Raw genomic sequence first — 20476 nt, forward strand, 5'->3', positions numbered from 1 at the left:
TTCCTTATACGGTAAATCTATTCAGAAGGATATAAATACATCGAGACATCTATGGAGTGAAGCGATTTTTAAAGCCAACTTCGATTCACACGTCAAAAGCTATGAAAAAGGAAATGATAGTCAATATTTAGTTGAGATGAATGAAGAAGAAAAAGAGTTTGTTCCTCCAGAGGATTTTACTAGATTAACACCCACTCATTTAGGTGCATTTATATTATCTCACAGTAAAAAAATAATGAACAATTTCATTCACGTCATAGATGGATTTTATAAGCCGGAAATATACTATACAGATACCTATAGTTTATACATTTCGTCTTGTAATTGGGATAAATTAAATGAAGCTGGGTTGGTGTCTGAAAACGAATATAGCAAAGGGAAGAATGATTACGGTGATGGTGGAATCATATTTGGTTTATATTTAGCGCCAAAAGTAAAATACAATATCATTCTAACTTCCGACGGTGTTTTAAAAGAAAAGAAAACGTTTAAGGGTTACTCTAACTATAAGATTAAGGTAGAAGACTACATTCAATTAGCTAGTGGACATGACGTAACGAATAAATTTAAGAAACCTTGGGTAAGAAGTTTCACCAATGGAATAGTTATTCCTAATGAAAAACAAAAGAAAGTTTTCAGAAGTTATCTGAATCTCGTTAAGAGAAAAGCACCAAACAGTGAAGGAATTGTGTATCCTTACAACAATAAAGATGAGATGTGTTTGGATGAAAACTTTGAATTTGATGATTTCGATTATCTAACTATTCAAGAAGAGAATGAAGAGTGTTAATTTTTTTGTTTTAAATGAAGTTGAATAACAATTTCCTCGTTACCAAAATCTATAAACCTATTTTTACCATCTTTGATTTCCAGATTTATATCTTTAATCATAAAGGAATTAAGTGGTAAATACGTCGTTTGAAATGGTTTCTCTATAATTCTATATCCAATAGGTACAGTGAATGTTGGAAGACTGTAAATAATCTGACGTTTGTATTTATTGAAAAATCCACCGTTTATTAAATTGCAATGTATATTTATCACATCGATATCATTCTCGATATTAGCTTTGAGTGGATTGAGTATATTTCTTTATCAAAACCTAGTAACGTATTCAATGAATTTTCTACGTTGAAATCAACTTGACTATTATTTCTTAATATCAATTTTATTTTGTTTAGATTTAAATTACCATCGAATTCGATATTGTTTTTACCATTGACGCTTCCTGCATATTCAGATAAGTATTCGTTAATGGCTATGTATTCGTAGCTTCCTGGTAGTAAACGTATGGTTTTGAATGTAACTCCATTATCTGTTGATATTTTTATTTGGTTATTTTTTTCGTTGATATTTCTAATGAAATTGTAAACAGAGAAATACTTTAATCCCAATTCACATTCTTGATTGCGATCGAGTTCGTACTCATAATCTAGAGATAATTTGATGTCTGATTTATTCGAGGTGATGACGAATAGTTGTTCTTTATTTGACATTTTTTAATGAATATTTTCAATCACGCTTTTATAATCATTTTTATCTATGATACCTTTCTCCAGGAGTCTTTTTAATATACAATTCACTTCATTAAATTGTCTGTGTGATCGATGTCCTTCCTTCATTGCCGCTAATATTACTCGTAATCTATTAAGCAATTCTTCGTTGTTGTCGGATAAAAACGTTATACCTTGTCCAGATACCATATCTTCGAATTCGTCTATTTCTTGTATGATTGGTGGATAATCATCTGCATAATCATCTGGATACTCTTCATCAGGAATAACTTTATTAAAATATGTTTCAACTGCTTTCAATCTTCTTGTTTCGGGTCCTGACTTTCTTATTGCATCTAGAAATTTGGAGTATGCTAGTAAATCCTTGTAATCGGCAGTGCCAATATACCCGCCATTCATTAAATCTATTAATCCTGTCGTTAATATAAATATTAAGTTTTTTGTGTCGATTTGGAATATAGGGGAATTTGCCCTAAATTTAATTCTAAATCCATTAAACAATAACCCCTCATCATCAATGATTGGTGTAATACTCTTCGGTAAATCTGCTTTAGGGTTTGAAAAAAGACAATTTATATCATCTAATGTCCTAATTATGATTTCATTATCTTTAATGGGATATTCTATTTGATGAGGTTCTATAGGAGGTGTAGGTTCTATAGGAGGGATGAGTCTCTTTCTAATATCCTCTTGAGATTTTAATATGGGTTGAAATAGAGTCTGTAGATTTTCCGTTAATCCGAGTTGTTGTAATCTGTTATTTTCAACTTGGGTTTTTATTTTATTCTTAGCTTTGATATATTCTCTATTTCTTTTTAAAATATTATTCCAATCCATTTTTAAAAAAAAAAATGAACATATATCGTTCATAACTCTTTCACCCCGCAGGTTTTCTAGTATTTACAAATACATATCCATGATCATCTGGATATCTCCATTGAGCTTTACAAACCTTTTTAAATGCATCTCTTTCCATTCCGTGATTTATCGATTGAACGATTTGAGATAAATCTTTGTCGTTTAATTCAAATAATAAAAAACAATTTGCTCTAATGAACATAGAATCCATCCCGTAAAAGGATTGGGATTGGTATATGCAGTGACAGTGGTGTTGTCTTCCTTTCGTGAAGAATTCTTGTTGAACGGTTTGATTTCTTTGCGCCACGCAGTCGTCAAACAACATTAAGTTCTTTCGCTCGACAAATCTAGATCATTAACATTTTTCGTAAGAAAAACTTTTATATCCGTTGGTTTCTTTCCTTCGATGTAGTTATCTATGAAATCTTTCAATTCCACTTTTTCTTCGTTTTCTTTGTAATATTGAAATAGGTCGTGAACATCTCTCTTTGGTAGATATTCTAAAGTTTTGAGAAATTGATAATACGATTGCTCTGGTGTTGTTGTGTAGATATACAAAGAATCGAAATCTAAAAGGTTTGGTGTTGTAAACATGTTAGAAGTGAGCTGAGTTTTCCCAGAACCGGAACTACCGCATATACATGAGCATTGGGTTATTAGGAAATATTTCTGAATGATTAAATTTTTTACCCATTTTTTATTATTTTAATTTGTTCCAAAAATAACTCCTTCTCCTTTATACTTCGAAAGTTTAAAAATATTCCATTACCCTTATGACTTTGATTTCTCCTATGTCAATACTATCTACTAATTTTTTTAATCCTTGTTTAACAGTTTTCTTGGTTTCTTCACTAAATCTTTTTCCAAATTCTTTCATTGTGCCTATCATTTCTCCCACTCCTGAACCTTCGGCCAACTTTTCCATTTTTAAATTATGTCTACGTTGTTCGGCTGCTTTCTTTGCGTCGGCAGCAGCTGTTACTTCATCTGCTTTCTTATCGTTGGCAGCTTTTATTCCACCAGCTGTAGCACCAGCTATTGTACCGGCTGCAATAAGTCCACTAAATATTAAAGGTAGGGAAAATATAAATCCACCTTCAATTCTTTCTAAATCTATATCGTCTCTGACTTTACAATATTTGTATTTATCAATAAGTTTTTTAGTTATGCTGATTTTTTTTACCATTATAAGTTATTGTAGTTGGTGAAGCTGTTTCTATAGCTTCTATTATTTTCATAACTAAAGTTTCTGCTTTCATTTTTAAAGGGTGTTTTTTATTCAATTCTTATCATTCTTCTATCTGCTATTTTAATTAAATGTTTTGCTTCTTCCAATAATAAACAATAACCTGTTACATCTCCTTGTGTTTTTTCAATATGAATATTTATGTTCACTCCTGTTTTGAAAAGATCTTCTTGGTGAGCTGAAAGATCAAAACAGAAGATTGGATGATTAAGTGCAAAATCTACATATTCAAACTGAGGTAGATTTCCGAATAATTCACACATATTTTTATAGTTTCTATGCAATTCATTGTGGATTCTATGCAATTCAATGTGGATTCTCCAGTTAAAGTCATTCTACCTACAGTGTTACGATGAAGACAAGCTATTTCAATATCTTTAGTTAACGAGTTGAATATTTTCGTTTCTACTTCAATTGATGGTGTTATTACGGGTATGAAAAGTTGGAGATTCGTTATTTCTAATTTTGCATCTGAACCATTCTCTCCAAAGAATATCTTATCGTCGTTGATTTCTCTTTGTAGATAAATTTTATATGGTAAGCCTATAGAAACTTTTCTATGTTCCAACAGACCGAATAAAGGATATAATTTCCAATTTACGTAATTACCCCACCTATTATTCTCAACAACATTATTATACTGAAATACTCGTTTTTCGAATCCATGATTAACTGCTCGTCCTACTCTTTCTATCGTGTTCTGAAATAAGCATCGGAAAGATGCAACCAATTCGATAATGAATTTATTTCGAAGGTTATTCTACCACCATCATTCAATTGGGTGAGATGATAATATAATCCTCTTTTTTCTTGTTAAATGAATAACGAACTTGGATCGTATAATCTAAAGATTGGATCTAGTATTTTATTTGCCATTTTTAAGGTTTAAAATTTTTTTTTTTTTGATGGAATGTAGGAAATTGATTTAAAGTGTTTTTTTGGTGTATGAAATGTAGGGGGTGTAAGAATTTATGAAATGTAGGGAATATAGGTGTAAGAATTTAGGTCTTTTGCTATAAGAATATATGAAATGTAGGATGTTTAGGTCTTTTTTAGTGTAAGAATTTATGAAATGTAGGGAATTTAGGTCTTTATGTTATGGGAGCTTTCAATTAGGGGCGCATTTTCCCCATGAAAGCTCTAGTACTACTACTTGCCGCGGCCAGACCAGCAAATATCAAAGGTAGGAAAGGTAAAAATCCTTCTTCCTTTACACTCATTCTTTCCAAATCTATATCATCTCTAACTTTACAATGTTTATATCTATCAATAATTTTCTTACCGGTTCTTTTAAAACTCTTCCATCACTAACATCGGGTATCCATCCAGAAACAGAATCGTAGTTTTTGGGATATAGAACTGTTGTCATTGTGTCAAATTATCCGGGGTGTTTGATGGTTTCTATGGTATTTGAACCAGCTTCCAAAACCATTTCATTAATAAATAATGAGAAGAAATTGTTTTCTAAAGTTGTGTTGGTTTGTGTTACACGATTCTCATTGGGAGTTCCGTCTTTGATTTTGAAATCGCATCTGACGGAAGCAACCAATTCGATAATGAATTAATCTCGAAAGTGACCCTACGTCTAGTTGAGACCTAGAGCCTACGGTTGGTGTTATGATAATGTAATCCTCTTTTTTCTTATTAAATGAATAACGAATTGGATCATATAATTGAAAGATCGGATCTAATCTGTAATTTTTTTCTGCCATTTTTAAAGATATGTTTTACCCTATTATTTACTCCCATGGAAATGCAGTTTTATGTTTTAATAAATACAATTGTTTACAAAATTAATTTTTAATACAGAAAATTTAAAACATAAACAATTACATGTATATTGATATACATGCAATGTTATCTCCCTCTTACACAATCTTCAGATATAGTTTAGAATCGGTAGATACACTTTAAGGTCCTAGAGAATCGGTAGTCATAGTTTAGGGGTCATGACCGCTCCTAGAGAATCAGTAGTCATAGTTCAGAGTTATTTCCCCTCTTACACAATCAGCTAGTAGTCAGAGTTCAATCTTTAAGACACGAATGGGAACCTTATGCTAAAGAGACTCCCTATTGTTCTATTTTAAAAATCTGTATCACCAATTTGTCACAGTGTTTGGTAAAATTCTTGGCCTCTTTGTATCCCTCTCTGCCTGCGTTGATTTAAATATTCTTCGTGATATGAAATGTTGGCATCTTATAAACTTGTGTCTGGAATAAAACAAAATTGATATTTTAAAAAAAAACAACAAATAACATATCATCTTAATTACACCCTATCGTCTTATGATTAAATTAAACAAAGTACCTTGATTTTGTATGATTAAATTCCTAATCTTCCAGCGTAACAAAATTGAGACAGTGTTAATAGTTGAGAGTTTAGTCTGTCTTATGCTGACGTTGTATGGGTGGAATTTTATATGTTAATATGACCACCTGTTACTTAGTGACGCATATCCAGTCAATAATAGTCTATTGTAAATCAATAACTGTGTATAAACTAGTTGTTATTTTACTCTGAAGTAAATAAAAAACAGAGTTACCTCCCATTAATCAGTTGACATTTGCATCCAACAATTTTAAAACCATTGCCTTGTTGGCTACTTTTGGGATGAGAGATGATAAAGCTGAGAAGAAACCGTCTCCTTCAAATTTTAGTTGTTCGTGTTTTAAAATTGAACTCATTCTGTTTTTAAATGAAGAAATCTATTGAGTGAAGAAGTATATATATTACACAGGTCCTTTTCAACATGAAAAAGCGGAATGGGGAAAATCATCTAATCTACCAATGAATTTGAGAAAAATCGAGGATGTAGACATTGTAAAATATACCGAAGATAATTGGGAATCTTTTTTATACACGAATGGGAACCTTATGCTAAAAGAGACTCCCTATGTCTTGGAGCTTGTTTGATAAAATACAACAAGGCTATGAAAGACACTGTATTCCAGAATGTTTCTAAAAATCTAACGGCCCCTTCTCTATCTTTAAAGGGTTGGTATTATTTGCATCATTACGATATAGAAATGGTTGAAGAACAATATTACGAAAGGACAATACTCTTTCAAAACACACTGAAATGAAAACGTAGAAAAGGTTTATTCACATACATACTTTCCTTATATAAGAAATTTGATTAGACAATCTTTTAAAGGAGGAAGAGTTTCTGCTAACAGAAAATCATTTGAAACGAACAAAATGGATGTAATGTATTAAAGGAGTACATAGAACTAGAAAGTAATAACAATAGTAAATTACAATACAGTAAAAGTGAAAAAGACAAAACGGAAGTTGATTCAAAACTTAAAAAAATAGAATGTAGTATACTAATAGCCTTTTTTTGCTAACGGTTTGTATGCTTCTGCTATGTCAGATTTAGACATATCCTAAAGCGGAAAGGGGAAGACCGTTTCTACCAGAACAAAATGAAGAATTTGTTAAGCTCTTTAATGAGCAGAAATTCAGACCAAGAACAGCTATTTTAAAAGCCTGGTTTAAGTATCCCACTAACATGTTCTTCCAACCAATACCAGCTAAAGATAAAATAACTTTTACGAATAGATTAGGTAAGAAAGAAACTGGCACTAAAATCAGGTTTAGAAATGATTTTTGTTATGATGTTTTATCATCGTTCGATATTCAAGAAATAGTTAAAGCAGGTGGTAAAATACTCAAGATATTAGATGGGATAGTATATGAAGAAAATTTTAAAACTCCACCATACAGAGAATTTTGAGATAAATATAAATCAAATACGTCGTTTGAAATGGTTTCTCTATAATTCTATATCCAATCGGTACAGTGAATGTTGGAATGCTATAGATAATCTGACGTTTGTATTTGTTGAAAAATCCACCGTTTATCAAATTGCAGTGAATATTAATGACATTGATATCATTTTCGATATTAGCTTTGTGTGGTGCTAAAGTGGATTGGGTGTATATTTTGTATCAAAACCTAGAAAAGGATTTAATGAATTTTCTACATTAAAATCAGCTTGACTCTTATTTCTCAATATCAATTTTATTTTTTTCAGATTCAAATTACCTTCGAATTCAATATTGTGTGTACCGTTAGCACTTCCTCCATATTCAGATAGGTATTCGTTAATGGCTACGGATTCATAACTTCCTGGTAGTAAACTTATGGTTTTGAATGTAGCTCCATTATCTGTTGATATTTTTATTTGGTTATTTTTTTCGTTGATATTTGTAATGGAATTGTAAACAGAGAAATACTTTAATCCCAATTCATATTCTTGATTGCGATCGAGTTCAATTTGAGTTCAATGATTCATTTGATTTAACGAATAGTTGTTCTTTATTTGACATTTTTAATCACGCTTTTATAATCATTCTTTATCTATCATCTCGAGAAGTCTTTTTAATATACAATTTACTTCATTATATTGTTTGTGTGATCGATGACCTTCCTTCATTGCCGCTGATAATATTTGTAATCTATTTCAATCCTATTTCATGTATGATTGAATTGTCTTCATATTCATCATCTGTTTCCTCATCTTGATATTCATCACCTGATTCCTCATCTTCATATTCATCAGCAATAACTTTTTTTTATATATATATATAGATCAACTGTTTTCGATCTTCTTGTTTCGAGTCCTGACTCTCTTATTGCATGAAGAAATTTGGAGTATGCTACTAAATCGGCAAAGGGAATGATGGTGGGTACACCATTCATTAAATCTATTAATCATTTTGTTAATGTCTTTTGTATCGATTTTGAATTTGACTTAAATTTAATACTATATCCATTAAACAATAACCCCTCATCAGTGATTGGTGAAATACTCTTTGGTAAATCTGGGTCAGGGTTTGAAAAAAGACGATTTATATCATCTAATGTCCTAATACCACTATATTCATTCGGTTCCGTGTGGTGAGGTTCTATACGAGGGGTGGGACTAAAAACTAAAACTAATTTCTTTTTAATATCCTCTTGAGTTTTTAATATTGGTTGAAATAGAGTTTGTAGATTTTCTGTTAATCCAAGTTGTTGTAATTTGTTATTTTCAACTTGGGTCTTTATTTCATTCTTAGCTTTGATGTATTCTTTATTTCTTTTTAAAATATTATTCCAAACGCTACTGATTTTTAAAAAAATAAAATCAACATATGTCAATCATAACTCTTTCACCAGCAGGTTTTCTAGTATTTACAAATATATATCCATGATCATCTGGGTTTCTCCATTGAGATTTACAAACCTTTTTAAATGTATCTCTGTCCATTCCGTGATTTATAGACTGAATTACTTGAGATAAATCTTTGTCGTTTAATTCGAATAATAAAAAACAATTTGCATTTATTCTAATAAACATAGAATCCATCCCGTAAAAAGATTGGGATTGGTATATGCAGTGACAGTTGTGTATGTCTTCCTTTCGTAAAGAATTCTTGTTGAACAGCTTGATTTTTTTTGTGCTACACAGTCATCAAACAATATTAAATTCTTTCGATTGCTATCAATTTTAGTCAAGTGTAGATCATTAACATTTTTCGTAAGAAAAACTTTTATATCCGTTGGATAGAAAGATGGATTCTTTGCTTTAAATATAGTCATGACATACCGTGTTGCGACGAAGGAAAGCTATTTCAATATTTTTAGTCAACATGTTGACAATTCTCGTTTCTACTTCAATTGGTGGTGTTATGATAGGTATATAAAGTTGGAGATTCGTTATTTCTAATTTTGCATTAAAGAGCATTCTCTCCAAAGAATCATTGATTTCCCTTTGTAGATGAATTTTATATGGTAATCCTATGGAAACCTTTCTGTGTTCCAACAGACCGAATAAAGGATATAATTTCCAATTTACGTAATTACCCCACATATTATTATTCTCAACAACATTGTTATACTGAAGTACTCGTTTTTCAAATCCATGATTAGCTGCTCGTCCCACTCTTTCTATTGTGTTTCGAGTAATAACTCTCATTCTTGCTTCATCCGCATCGTTTGGAACATTTCTTACCGGTTCTTTTAAAACACTCCCAACACCAACATCGGGTATCCAGCCTGAAACTGAATCGAAGTCTTAGGATATAAAACAGGATATTCAACATTGTATCAAATTCCCCAGGATGTTTAATGGTTTCTATAGGATTTGAACCAGCTTCCAAAACCATCTCGCAAAATAAAGATGGAAAGAAATTGTTTTCTAACGTTGTATTAGTTTGTGGTGCCGATTTTCATTGAGAGTTCCATCTTTGATTTTGAAATCACATCTGACATAAGCATAGGAAAGAAGTAACCAATTTGGTAAAGAATTTATTTCGTAGGTAATTCTACCACCATCATTCAACTGGGATTTAGAACCAACAGTAATTATAATATAATCCTCTTTATTCTTGTTAAATGAATAACGAATCGGATCGTGTAATTTAAAGATTGGATCTAGTATGTAATTTTTATTTGCAATTTTTAAGGTTTAGAATTTGAATAGGAATTATGGTCTCAATATTATCAGGTTGCTTTATGGTGAATTTTGTAGCAATTGCGATCTTTGTTTAACATGATGAAAATCCTACAAAAGAAATAAAAAGATATGATATGATGGAGTGGGGTCACGGGAGCAGATCTATTTTTCAATGCAGAGATATATACCATTAGATATCTCGCTGGTTTGACGGTGTAGGTGATTGGCCACGTGGTGCTACGTACCGTGTTACGAAGGAGAAAGGCAATTTCGATGTTTTTTGTTAAAGAGTTGAATATTCTCGTTTTCACTTCTATGGAAGGAGTGATTACCGGTATGTAAAGTTGGATATTCGTTAGGTTGAAGGAAGGCAAAGTTCTAAATACATAAGTTAGCCATAATAAAACCTACATAAACTTATGTAGGTTTAGGTTAGGTTTAGGTCATGCAACAGTTCTAAATATATGTTTTTATTATGGCTATTGTTAGGTTTCGGAGAAGGAAGGGTTTGATTCTCCCAAATGTACAGGCCTAGGGTGGAGCAGACACTTTATTTAGAAATTAGGATTAAGGGTCTTGATATTGGGTTTTCTTCTGTTCTTATTCTGATCTGAAATTAGAAAAAAAAAACTCGCGAGAAGTATAGTATCTGTTATGTACTGATTGTTTTTAGTTTACTATGAACAATATTATCATTTAAGTTCTTATTTTTTGAATATGCAACTATCATTTTCTGCTTATAGACATGGGGGAATTTCTCTTGAAGGCTCTTATAGTGGGCATGAACTATCTTGCTTGCTCGATTGCTGGTTGTATTAAACGGGACAACAAAGGGTGCTATGCCTACATTATGATGAATATTTAGTCCTATAGGTCTCGCTGTATTCAATGTCTCAATCCAAAGGGCCTCCCTAGATTGACGGAATTTGGTAGTTTCATCTTCGGGCAAGTCATATACGCTCAATTGGGATTAGGGTGAAATCGTCTATTGAATGGTCGTCGAGGTTGAAATGATTAGAAACAGGCTTGTATTTCTTTAATTTGATGTCTGACCTATGAGCATTAAAGCGCGTTCGTAAATTATTCTTAGTTTCTCCTACATATTGTTTGGGGCATTTCTTGCATGAAATTAAATATATTACATTCGAATGTTCACATGTTAGATGTTCCTGAGTTGCTTACAAAATAATGAGTTTCTGATATAAAAAGGGACATGTTTTGCATCTACTGGACAAACATGGAGCACTTCTTAAATCTGGAGGTACAGGTTCGGCATAAAGTCTGTTTTTAGCTGCTATCTGTGCTAAGGTGGAAATCAGAAGATCTTGTACAAATTCGATGAAATCGTAAAACTTGTGACTTAATTATACCAGAAAAGGTATGTTTTGGGTGAAAGGAGCTCTTGTGCAAGAGTTGATGAGTATCAGTTTCTTTGAAATACACTTTAATATCCATTTTTTTTGTTTCTGCTATGGAATCTCCCTTAAAGACTGTGGTATCGAGAAAGCTTTTGTCACTCACGTTTGCGGTTAGATTGATAGAAGGATGGTGGTTGTTGAGAATTTCAAAGAATTCCCAGAACTGTTCGATAGAATAAGTCCAAACCGTCCGTAAAAAAGTGGGTCAAATGCCATGAAAAGGTTTGCGTACGAAGGGGCGAATCGTTTGCCCATTGCTGTCCCTGAAGTTTGTAAATATGTTTTACCATTAAATGTGAAATCGTTTCGACTAAGACAAATCCCTCAAAGCTGTAGAATTGCATCGTCGGGTCTGTATGGATCTGGGTTTCTATTAAAAGCTTCACGAACTGCCGTTAAACCAGTAGTGTTATCGATATTGGTATACATAGAAGAAACGTCGATAGATTAAAATAGCATTAGAGGGAACTCGAAGATTTTTTATTTTATTGAAAAAATCGGTTGTGTCTTTAAGGTAGGCGCGATGTTGGCATGCTAGAGGTAGTAAGAAATGAGATAAACCACTCCTTGGTTGGATTCTTATGGATTTTAGGCAAAGTGTACAAATGTCTCTCGCGATAATCAGGTTTGGTTGGATTCTTCTCTCCAAAGAATATCTTATCATCATTGATTTCCCTTTGTAGATGAATTTTATATGGTAATCCTATGGAAACCTTTCTGTGTTCCAACAGACCGAATAAAGGATATAATTTCCAATTTACGTAATTACCCCACCTATTATTATTCTCAACAACATTGTTATACTGAAGTACTCGTTTTTCTAATCCATGATTAGCTTCTTGATTTCCCTTTGTAGATGAATTTTATATGGAAACCTTTCTGTGTTCCAACAGACCGAATAAAGGATATAATTTCCAATTTACCCCACCTATTATTATTCTCAACAACATTGTTATACTGAAGTACTCGTTTTTCAAATCCATGATTAGCTGCTCGTCCCACTCTTTCTATTGTGTTTCGAGTAATAACTCTCATTCTTCCGCATCGTTTGGAACATTTCTTACCGGTTCTTTTAAAACACTTCCATCACCAACATCGGGTATCCAGCCTGAAACTGAATCGAAGTCCTAGGATATAAAACTGTTTTCAACATTGTATCAAATTCCCCAGGATGTTTAATGGTTTCTATAGGATTTGAACCAGCTTCCAAAAACAGTTCGAAATACATAAGTTACTATTATAGCTACTGTTAAGGCTAGTTTGAGGACATGCAATAGTTCTAAATACAGAAGCTACTATCATGACTACTTTTAGGTTAGCAACAGTTTTTATTAGGGCTACTGTTAGGTAACAGTTCTAAATACATAAGGTACCATTATGTGTACTGTAAGGGTTAGGTTGAGGGCAAGCAACAGTTCTCAATACATAAGTTACTTTCATGGCTACCAGTAAAAATTTACTATTATGGCTACTGTTACGATTAGGTTACTATTACGTTTACTGTTAGGGTTAGGTTCAGGGCAGACAACAGTTACAACATAAGTTACTATTATGGCTACTATTAAGGTACGGTTGAGGGCAGGCAACATTTTTAAATACATAAGATAATATTATAGATACATGTTAGGGTTAGGTTGAGATAAGACAACAGTTATAAATACATAATTTACTATTATGGCTACTGTTACGGTTAGGTTGAGGGCAGTCAGCAGGTCTAAATACATAACACAAGTTACTATTACTTAAAATTTCGATTATCTTGTACACAACAACACCAGATCAATCATATTATCAATTTCTCAAAACTTATTTACCAAAGAAAGATGTTCAAGACATATTTCAATATTATGAAGACAACGAAAAAGAAGTGGAAATAAAAGTATTAAAGCAAAGAATCCGTCTTTCAATCTAACCGACATGAAAGTGTTTCTTACGAAAAATGTCAATGATCTGATAATGAAAGAACCTAATAGTCTTTGACGACTACTTAGCACAACGAAGTCAACTGTTCAACAAGAATTCTTCACGAAAGGAAAACATCACAACTGTCACTGTACATTATCAATCCGAAGCTCTTTACGGAATGGATGCAATAAGGAAAAACGCAAATTGTTTTTTATTATTCGAATTAAACAACAAAGATTTATCTCAAATCATAAAAAGAATAAAATCCCCCTATATTCAAAATCGATACAAAATGCTTTATATTAACATTAAAAAAAGGATTAATAGATTTAATTGAAGGGGATGTTGGCATTGCCGATAACAAGGATTTAGTAGCATACTCAAAATTTCTACATGGAATAAGAAAGTCAGGATCCGAAACAAATAGATCGAAAGAAGTTGAAATATATATTTAAAAAAGTTATTGGTAATGAATATGAGGAAATCTGATGATGAATATGAAGTTGACGAAGCAGATGATTATGCTGAAGACAATTCAATCATACAAGAAATAGACGAATTCGAAGATATGGTATCTGGACAAGGTATAACGTTTTTTATCGACAACAACGAGGAATTATTTAATAGATTACAAATAATATTAGCAGTAATGAAAGAAGATCATCAATCACACTGACAATATAATGAAGTAAATAAGCATATTAAAAAGACTCCTCGAGAAAGGTATTATAGATAAAAAAAAGTATCAACAGATAAAACTAAAACCATAAGTTTACTACCAGGAAGCTATAAATACGTAGCCATTAACGATTACCTATCTGAATATGGAGGAAGTGTAAATGGTAAAAACAATATTGAATTCAAAGGTAATTTGAATCTGATCAAAATAAAATTGATAAGGTAATCGAAATCATCAAATGCATAGTTGTCATCCAAACTATGATTCCTTCGCTGTCCGATGCCTTGCTGTAAACGGTAAATAACTTCTAAAAACTTTCTTTTGTTTATCATCATCCTTTGGAATAACTACTCCATTGTCAAAACTTTTCTCCCATGGTTTCTTTCGTCACATCATGTCCACTAGCTAATCGATTATAATCTTCTACAGCTATCTTATCATTAGAGTAACCCTTAAACGTTTTCTTTTCTCTTAAGCCAGAAGTTAAAATTATATCATATTTAACTTTTGGTGCTAAATATAAACCATATATAATTCCACCATCACCGTAATCATTCTTTCCCTTACAATAATCATTTTCAGATAACAACCCAGCTTCATTTGATTTATTCCAATTGCTAGATGAAATACGAATTTCATGCAATTAATACCCACAATATTACCTTCTCCGTTTGTATTTAATTAAAAAAATAATCTCTATATGTTGGAGCTTTAAAATTTTCTTTACTATACCATCTAATATTCTAATAATTCGTCCACCAGCGTTATCTATTTCTTTATCAACCGATGTTAAAACATCTGAACAGAAACCATTTCTAAACGTGATTTTGGTACCAGTTTCCTTTTTATCTTCTTTGTTCGTAAAAGTAATTTATCTTTAGCTGGAAGAACATTATAATTCATTATATTCTTCTGGTAGAAACGGTCTTCCACTTTCCGCTTTAGGATATTCGCTGACATGGCGTTAAACCGTTAGCATCAAAGTTTAGTACAATTTTTTTTTAGTTTTGAATTAACTTCCGTTTTATCTTGATTATCCTTTAAATAAATCAATTATAGTACTACTTGTGTATTCCTTAAATACATTAAAAATTTCATCCATATTGTTTGTTTTAAATGATTTTCTGTTAGCAGAAACTCTTCCTCCTTTAATGGATTGTCTGATAAATCATCTTATAAAAGCGGTGTGTATTTAAACCTTTTCTATGTTTTCTTTGTCAGTGTGTTTTGGAACCATTTTAGTAGTTTCAAACCATTCTTCTTCAACTATTTCTTTATGGTAATGATACAAGTAATACCAACAAAAAAAGAACAGTTAGATTATTGGAAATATTCTGGAATACAACTTCTCTCACTTTTTTTTATATCAAACAAGCTCCAACATAACGTATCTCTTTTAGCATAAGGTTCCCATTCATGTTTAAAAGATTCCCAATTATCTTCGGTGTATTTTGTATTGATATCAGTGATCTTTCTCAAAGTCATTGGTAGATTAGATGAATTTCCCCATTGCAGCCAAACTAGATTTTTCATGTTGACAGGAACATATGAAATTGATATTTTGCAGATAATTAGAGTTACCAATTATTTGTTTTTGTTTTTACAATTTTGTTTTGTAAATATTCATCAGTGAATGAATTAGTTTGAACTAGCGGTAACTAGTGGACATTGTGTTAGTTTTTTTTGTTGCATTTTTAAGCACGATCCAGTTATCAAAACCGCTACCGTTATGAGAAATCTTTTTTGATCTACTTTTCCTAAACGTTGCAATATTTACCCACAAATATTTCTACTATATTCATTAATTTATTATAAAATTCTTCTGAAACACTTTCAATGGGATTTAAATCAACGTAAAATTAAATAAGGAATTGCTATATTAGTTTCTTTTTCGCCATAAGTTTCGGAATCCCATGCGTATAAACAATCATCGTGAATTGTTGGAAAAACATTTAGTTTTAGAGGTGAAACTTGCATTATCATCTCTTCAAGTTATATTTCTTCAATGCCTAAGGTTATGTTATTTCTTCTTATGTGATGTAAAATACCCATATATCTAATTCCTCTTTGATTAAAAATGTCTATTCTATTTTAGGGAATATCATTTTGAAAGTAAGTAATTCTTATTGAATTCACTAATTCTAGCAGTTGTCATAGCACCTTTTCTGTTTGGCTAAAGGATAGCACATTAAAAAATTTCAGATTTTGACTTTTATTGCTAACTTTTTTTCTTTTGATTATAACGTTTTTTTCAACTTCTACAATTTTATTTCGATCGATCTGAAAATCTGTATCACTTCCGGTTTTGACGTCATTCGCTTTTAAAGTTGAAATTGCAACTTCCAGAATTTTATAGATATTTGAAAAATTATTTTTGCAACATGCTAGAATTGTTTATTATTAGATAAGACGTAATCCTGGGATCAGGGTTTAATCGGATTTGCAATATTTTAATGTCTATATTATCAGTAAACGTTTCCTCACAATCGTGTGGGAGCCGATTTTTTATTTTTGATTTTGCTATCGAGTAATTTCCGTTAGATTTACATTTATCTAAGCTGGTTGAAATTTGTTATAACTCGCAAAGTATGTGTTTGTCAACCTTCAGTCTTCATCAAAATAGGACACTAATTTGATCAGTTCCTGACAAAGTTCTCTTGGCTTTTCATTTCAAAAAAGGAATAGGTTTAATAATTTATAACACCTGTTAAATCTTTCATATTTTTATCTATTTATCTACCCACAGTTTTTTTCTGTTTTCTATGTTTCATAATAGTTTCAAAAGCATGTATGACAGATAATCCTGTTTCGTTTTTCAAAGGAATAACCCAAGCACATACCTTGTATATAGATCTATAACTGTTAAGCAATATTTATATCGACTAGTATATTAATTAAATCAGCTTTTTCAAATACTTTAACTTTATGAATTTCATCTGCCAATCCCATACCCAATTTCATCTTTGCTTTTAACAGTTTTATGATCAGAACCCTCTCTCTGAGTGTTGGATTTGGAATATTTTCAAGTTCGATTATCATTTGTTTGTCGGCTTCATTATCTGAACTTTATGTCTTTATTTCTGTATAAAATATCATGTTGAAGTGCAGCAGCATCAACTCTATTGACTGGTTCTTCGCCTGGTTTGGGTTTATGGTTTTCATCTAATCGTAGATCTAACCTAATACCTGGACCAGTGTAGCTATGACATTTTTCTCCAGGATACTTTGAACATGGACATCCAGGAAGAGAGCCCAATGATTTTCTGAACAAGTTTTTGGAGTGTGTGCGACTAACTTTTTCCTTTCTTTTCTTCTAATCTCTTGTTTCGAAGTTGTCTTATAAGTTGTATATATTTCAACTCGTCAGACTTTTTCACTGCGTGACTTATACTCTTTCCCGCTTCTGCGACAGATCCTATAACTTTAGACCTTGAGGAAATGAGAGATTTATTGTTTGTACTTATGGAATTATTTTTGAACCAAAAGAAAATATTGATAAAAAGAAACCGTCGCCTGAATAATCTTCGAATTTGGGCATATAGGTATTTTTTGAGAGCTTTCAATATGTTCGCACTGAAATGGAATGAGCAAGGCCCGTGTAAAGAACATATTGAAAGCTCTAGTGTTGCATGTCCTCTTCCTAGCCCTAGCAGTAGCAATAATATTAATTTATGTATTTAGAACTGATGCATGACCTTAACCTACCCTAAAAGTAACTTATTTATTTAGAACTGTTGCGTGCCCTAAGCCTAACCGTTATAGTAGCCATAGTAATAACTTATGTGTTTAAAACAGTTGTCAGCCCTCAACTTAACCCTAACAGTAGCCATAATAGTAACTTATGTATTCAGAACTGTTACATTCCCTCAACTTGCTCTAACATAACCATACCTCGGACACTTGAAAAAGGGTAATACTTCGAAAACCGGTTCTTGTTAATTGCGTAAGTTTTTGTTTTACTTCATTACTTCCCTTTTTCAATTCATTGTTATTTATTGCGTTATTTATCACCAAAATATACATTTCTGCATTTTTCATCATGACTTAATTATATTATTATTATTATATTATATTATAATTACATTATATATACCCAAACCAGTTAAAAATACTGAGAGGCCACCGCTAGGCCAAACTGTAGTTAACTTGAGCCGCAAAATTCTCACACCCCTTCAGCATTCAATCTTAGACCGTGGACTTAAGTTTATTCCCACACCAAAGATAGCTAACTTGAATTATCTCCGACCATCCATTGAACGATTTCAACGAAATCTTAGCTGCACATATTTTTTTCGAAACCACCACCCACGTGGTGCTAGAACAATGTTTATTCCTAAATCCACGTGGACACCCCCTCAGGCCGCCATCCATCCTGAAATATTGAAATCATTTGCGAGTATGAATAGTCAAACAGTGAACCTTTCCATAACACACGAAAAGCCTAATCTCACACGAGTGGAACGTGAAGCGTTAAACTTACCTAAGAAAGACGATAGCATTGTTATTAAAAAGAGTGACAAAGGTTCATGTTGTGTCATTCTAAATAGGGAGGATTACGTTTCAGAAGCAGAGAATCAACTGAATAATCCTAAACATTATGCCATTTTACCGAAACCAATTTTCAAAGAAACATTAACATGATTAATAATATTCTTGCCGATTTAGTCAAAACTAGTTATCTCAAACAGAAACAATATGACTATCTGTCTGCCAAACCTGATTGTCGCGAGAGACATTTATACACTTTGCCTAAAATCCATAAGAATCCAACCAAGGAGTGGTTTATCTCGAATAAAATCCCTAAAGGCCGCCCGATTATATCTGACTGTGGTAGTGAGTCATATGCAGTGTCAGAATACATTGATCATTTCTTACTACCTCTAGCATGCCAACATCGCCTACCTTAAAGACACAACCGATTTTGTCAAAATAAAAAATCTTCGAGTTCCCTCTAATGCTATTTTAATTTCTATCGACGTTTCTTCTATGTATACCAATATCGATAACACTACTGGTTTAACGGCAGTTCGTAAAGCTTTTAATAGAAACCCAGATCCAAACAGACCCGACGATACAATTCTACAGCTTTTAGAGATTTGTCTTAGTCGAAACGATTTCACATTTAATGGTAAAACATATTTACAAACTTCAGGGACAGCAATGGGCAAACGATTCGCCCCTTCGTACGCAAACCTTTTCATGGCAGAGTGGGAACGTGAGGTGTTGCCCCTCTGTCAATTTGACCCACTTTTTTACGGACGCTTTTTGGATGACATTTTTATGGTTTGGACTTATTCTATCGAACAGTTTTGGGAACTCTTCTCAACAACTATCAAACTAACCGCAAACGTGAGTGACAAAAGCATAGACTTTCTCGATACCACAGTCTTTAAGGGAGATTCCATAGCAGAAACAAATAAACTGGATATTAAAGTGTATTTCAAAGAAACTGATACTCATCAACTCTTGCACAAGAGCTCCTTTCACCCAAAACATACCTTTTCTGGTATAATTAAGTCACAAGTTTTACGATTTCATCGAATTTGTACAAGATCTTCTGATTTCAACCAAGCCTGTACGATTGTTTTCTCAAAACTGAAAGAGCGATTTTTACGAAACATAAAAAATTCCACCTTAGCACAGATAGCAGCTAAAAACAGACTTTATGCCGAAGTACCTCCAGGTTTAAGAAGTGCTCCATGTTTGTCCAGTAGATGCAAAACATGTCCCTTTATATCAGAAACTCATTATTTTGTAAGCAACTCTACGAATAAAAGGTACCCGATCCAGGAACATCTAACATGTGAACATTCGAATGTAATATATGTAATTTCATGCAAGAAATGCCCCAAACAATATGTAGGAGAAACTAAGAATAATTTACGAACTCGCTTTAATGCTCATAGGTCAGACATCAAATTAAAGAAAGACAAGCCTGTTTCTAATCATTTCAACCTCGACGACCATTCAATAGACAATCTCACCCTAATCCCAATTGAGCGTATAGAAATTGACTTGCGCGAAGATCAAACTACCAAATTCCGTCAATCCCATTGGATTGAGACATTGAATACAGCAAGACCTATAGGACTAAATATTCATCATAATGTAGGCATAGCACCCTTTGTTGTCCCGTTTAATACAACCAGCAAACGAGCAAGCAAGATAGTTCATGCCCACTATAAGAGCCTTCAAGAGAAATTCCCCCATGTCTCTAAGCAGAAAATGATAGTTGCATATTCAAAATATAAGAACTTAAATGATAATATTGTTCATAGTAAACTAAAAACAATCAGTACATGACAGATACTATACTTCTCTTATTTTTTCTAATTTCAGTTCAGAATAAGAACAGAAGAAAACCCAATATCAAGACCTTTAATCCTAATTTCTAAATAAAGTGTCTGCTCCAC

The 20476-nt window shown here is 32.3% G+C and overlaps 5 protein-coding genes across 5 annotated transcripts in view; 1 reads left to right on the plus strand and 4 right to left on the minus strand.

The window, feature by feature from the left end:
• LOTGIDRAFT_163788 (hypothetical protein) overlaps positions 1-790 on the plus strand; it is a gene marked incomplete at both ends in the record, with an annotated part of 2592 nt that extends 1802 nt beyond the window's left edge. The window contains one exon of the mRNA XM_009060302.1: positions 26-790. Within this exon, the coding sequence (XP_009058550.1) occupies positions 26-790 (765 nt within the window). The remainder of the gene's footprint in view (positions 1-25) is intronic.
• Positions 791-2696: 1906 nt separating this feature from the next.
• Positions 2697-3558, minus strand: LOTGIDRAFT_163789 (hypothetical protein; the record flags this gene model as incomplete). The annotated part of the gene is made up of 2 exons (XM_009060303.1): positions 2697-3041; positions 3142-3558. 2 exons carry the CDS (start codon positions 3556-3558, stop codon positions 2697-2699), a joined length of 762 nt encoding a protein of 253 aa, XP_009058551.1.
• Positions 3559-3763: 205 nt separating this feature from the next.
• LOTGIDRAFT_163790 (hypothetical protein) lies at positions 3764-4987 on the minus strand (the record flags this gene model as incomplete). Its single annotated transcript, XM_009060304.1, has 3 exons — positions 3764-3796; positions 3962-4318; positions 4901-4987. 3 exons carry the CDS (start codon positions 4985-4987, stop codon positions 3764-3766), a joined length of 477 nt encoding a protein of 158 aa, XP_009058552.1.
• A 4204-nt stretch (positions 4988-9191) lies between these two features.
• On the minus strand, positions 9192-12514 carry LOTGIDRAFT_163791 (hypothetical protein; the record flags this gene model as incomplete). Its single annotated transcript, XM_009060305.1, has 2 exons — positions 9192-9661; positions 12403-12514. The coding sequence occupies 2 exons, from the start codon at positions 12512-12514 to the stop codon at positions 9192-9194; spliced, it is 582 nt and encodes a 193-aa protein (XP_009058553.1).
• A 1907-nt stretch (positions 12515-14421) lies between these two features.
• On the minus strand, positions 14422-15596 carry LOTGIDRAFT_163792 (hypothetical protein; the record flags this gene model as incomplete). The annotated part of the gene is made up of 3 exons (XM_009060306.1): positions 14422-14680; positions 14726-14861; positions 15419-15596. 3 exons carry the CDS (start codon positions 15594-15596, stop codon positions 14422-14424), a joined length of 573 nt encoding a protein of 190 aa, XP_009058554.1.
• Positions 15597-20476: the final 4880 nt, after the last annotated feature.

Source organism: Lottia gigantea (assembly GCF_000327385.1).
Source record: "Lottia gigantea unplaced genomic scaffold LOTGIsca_41, whole genome shotgun sequence".
Classification (NCBI taxonomy): Eukaryota; Metazoa; Mollusca; class Gastropoda; family Lottiidae; genus Lottia; species Lottia gigantea.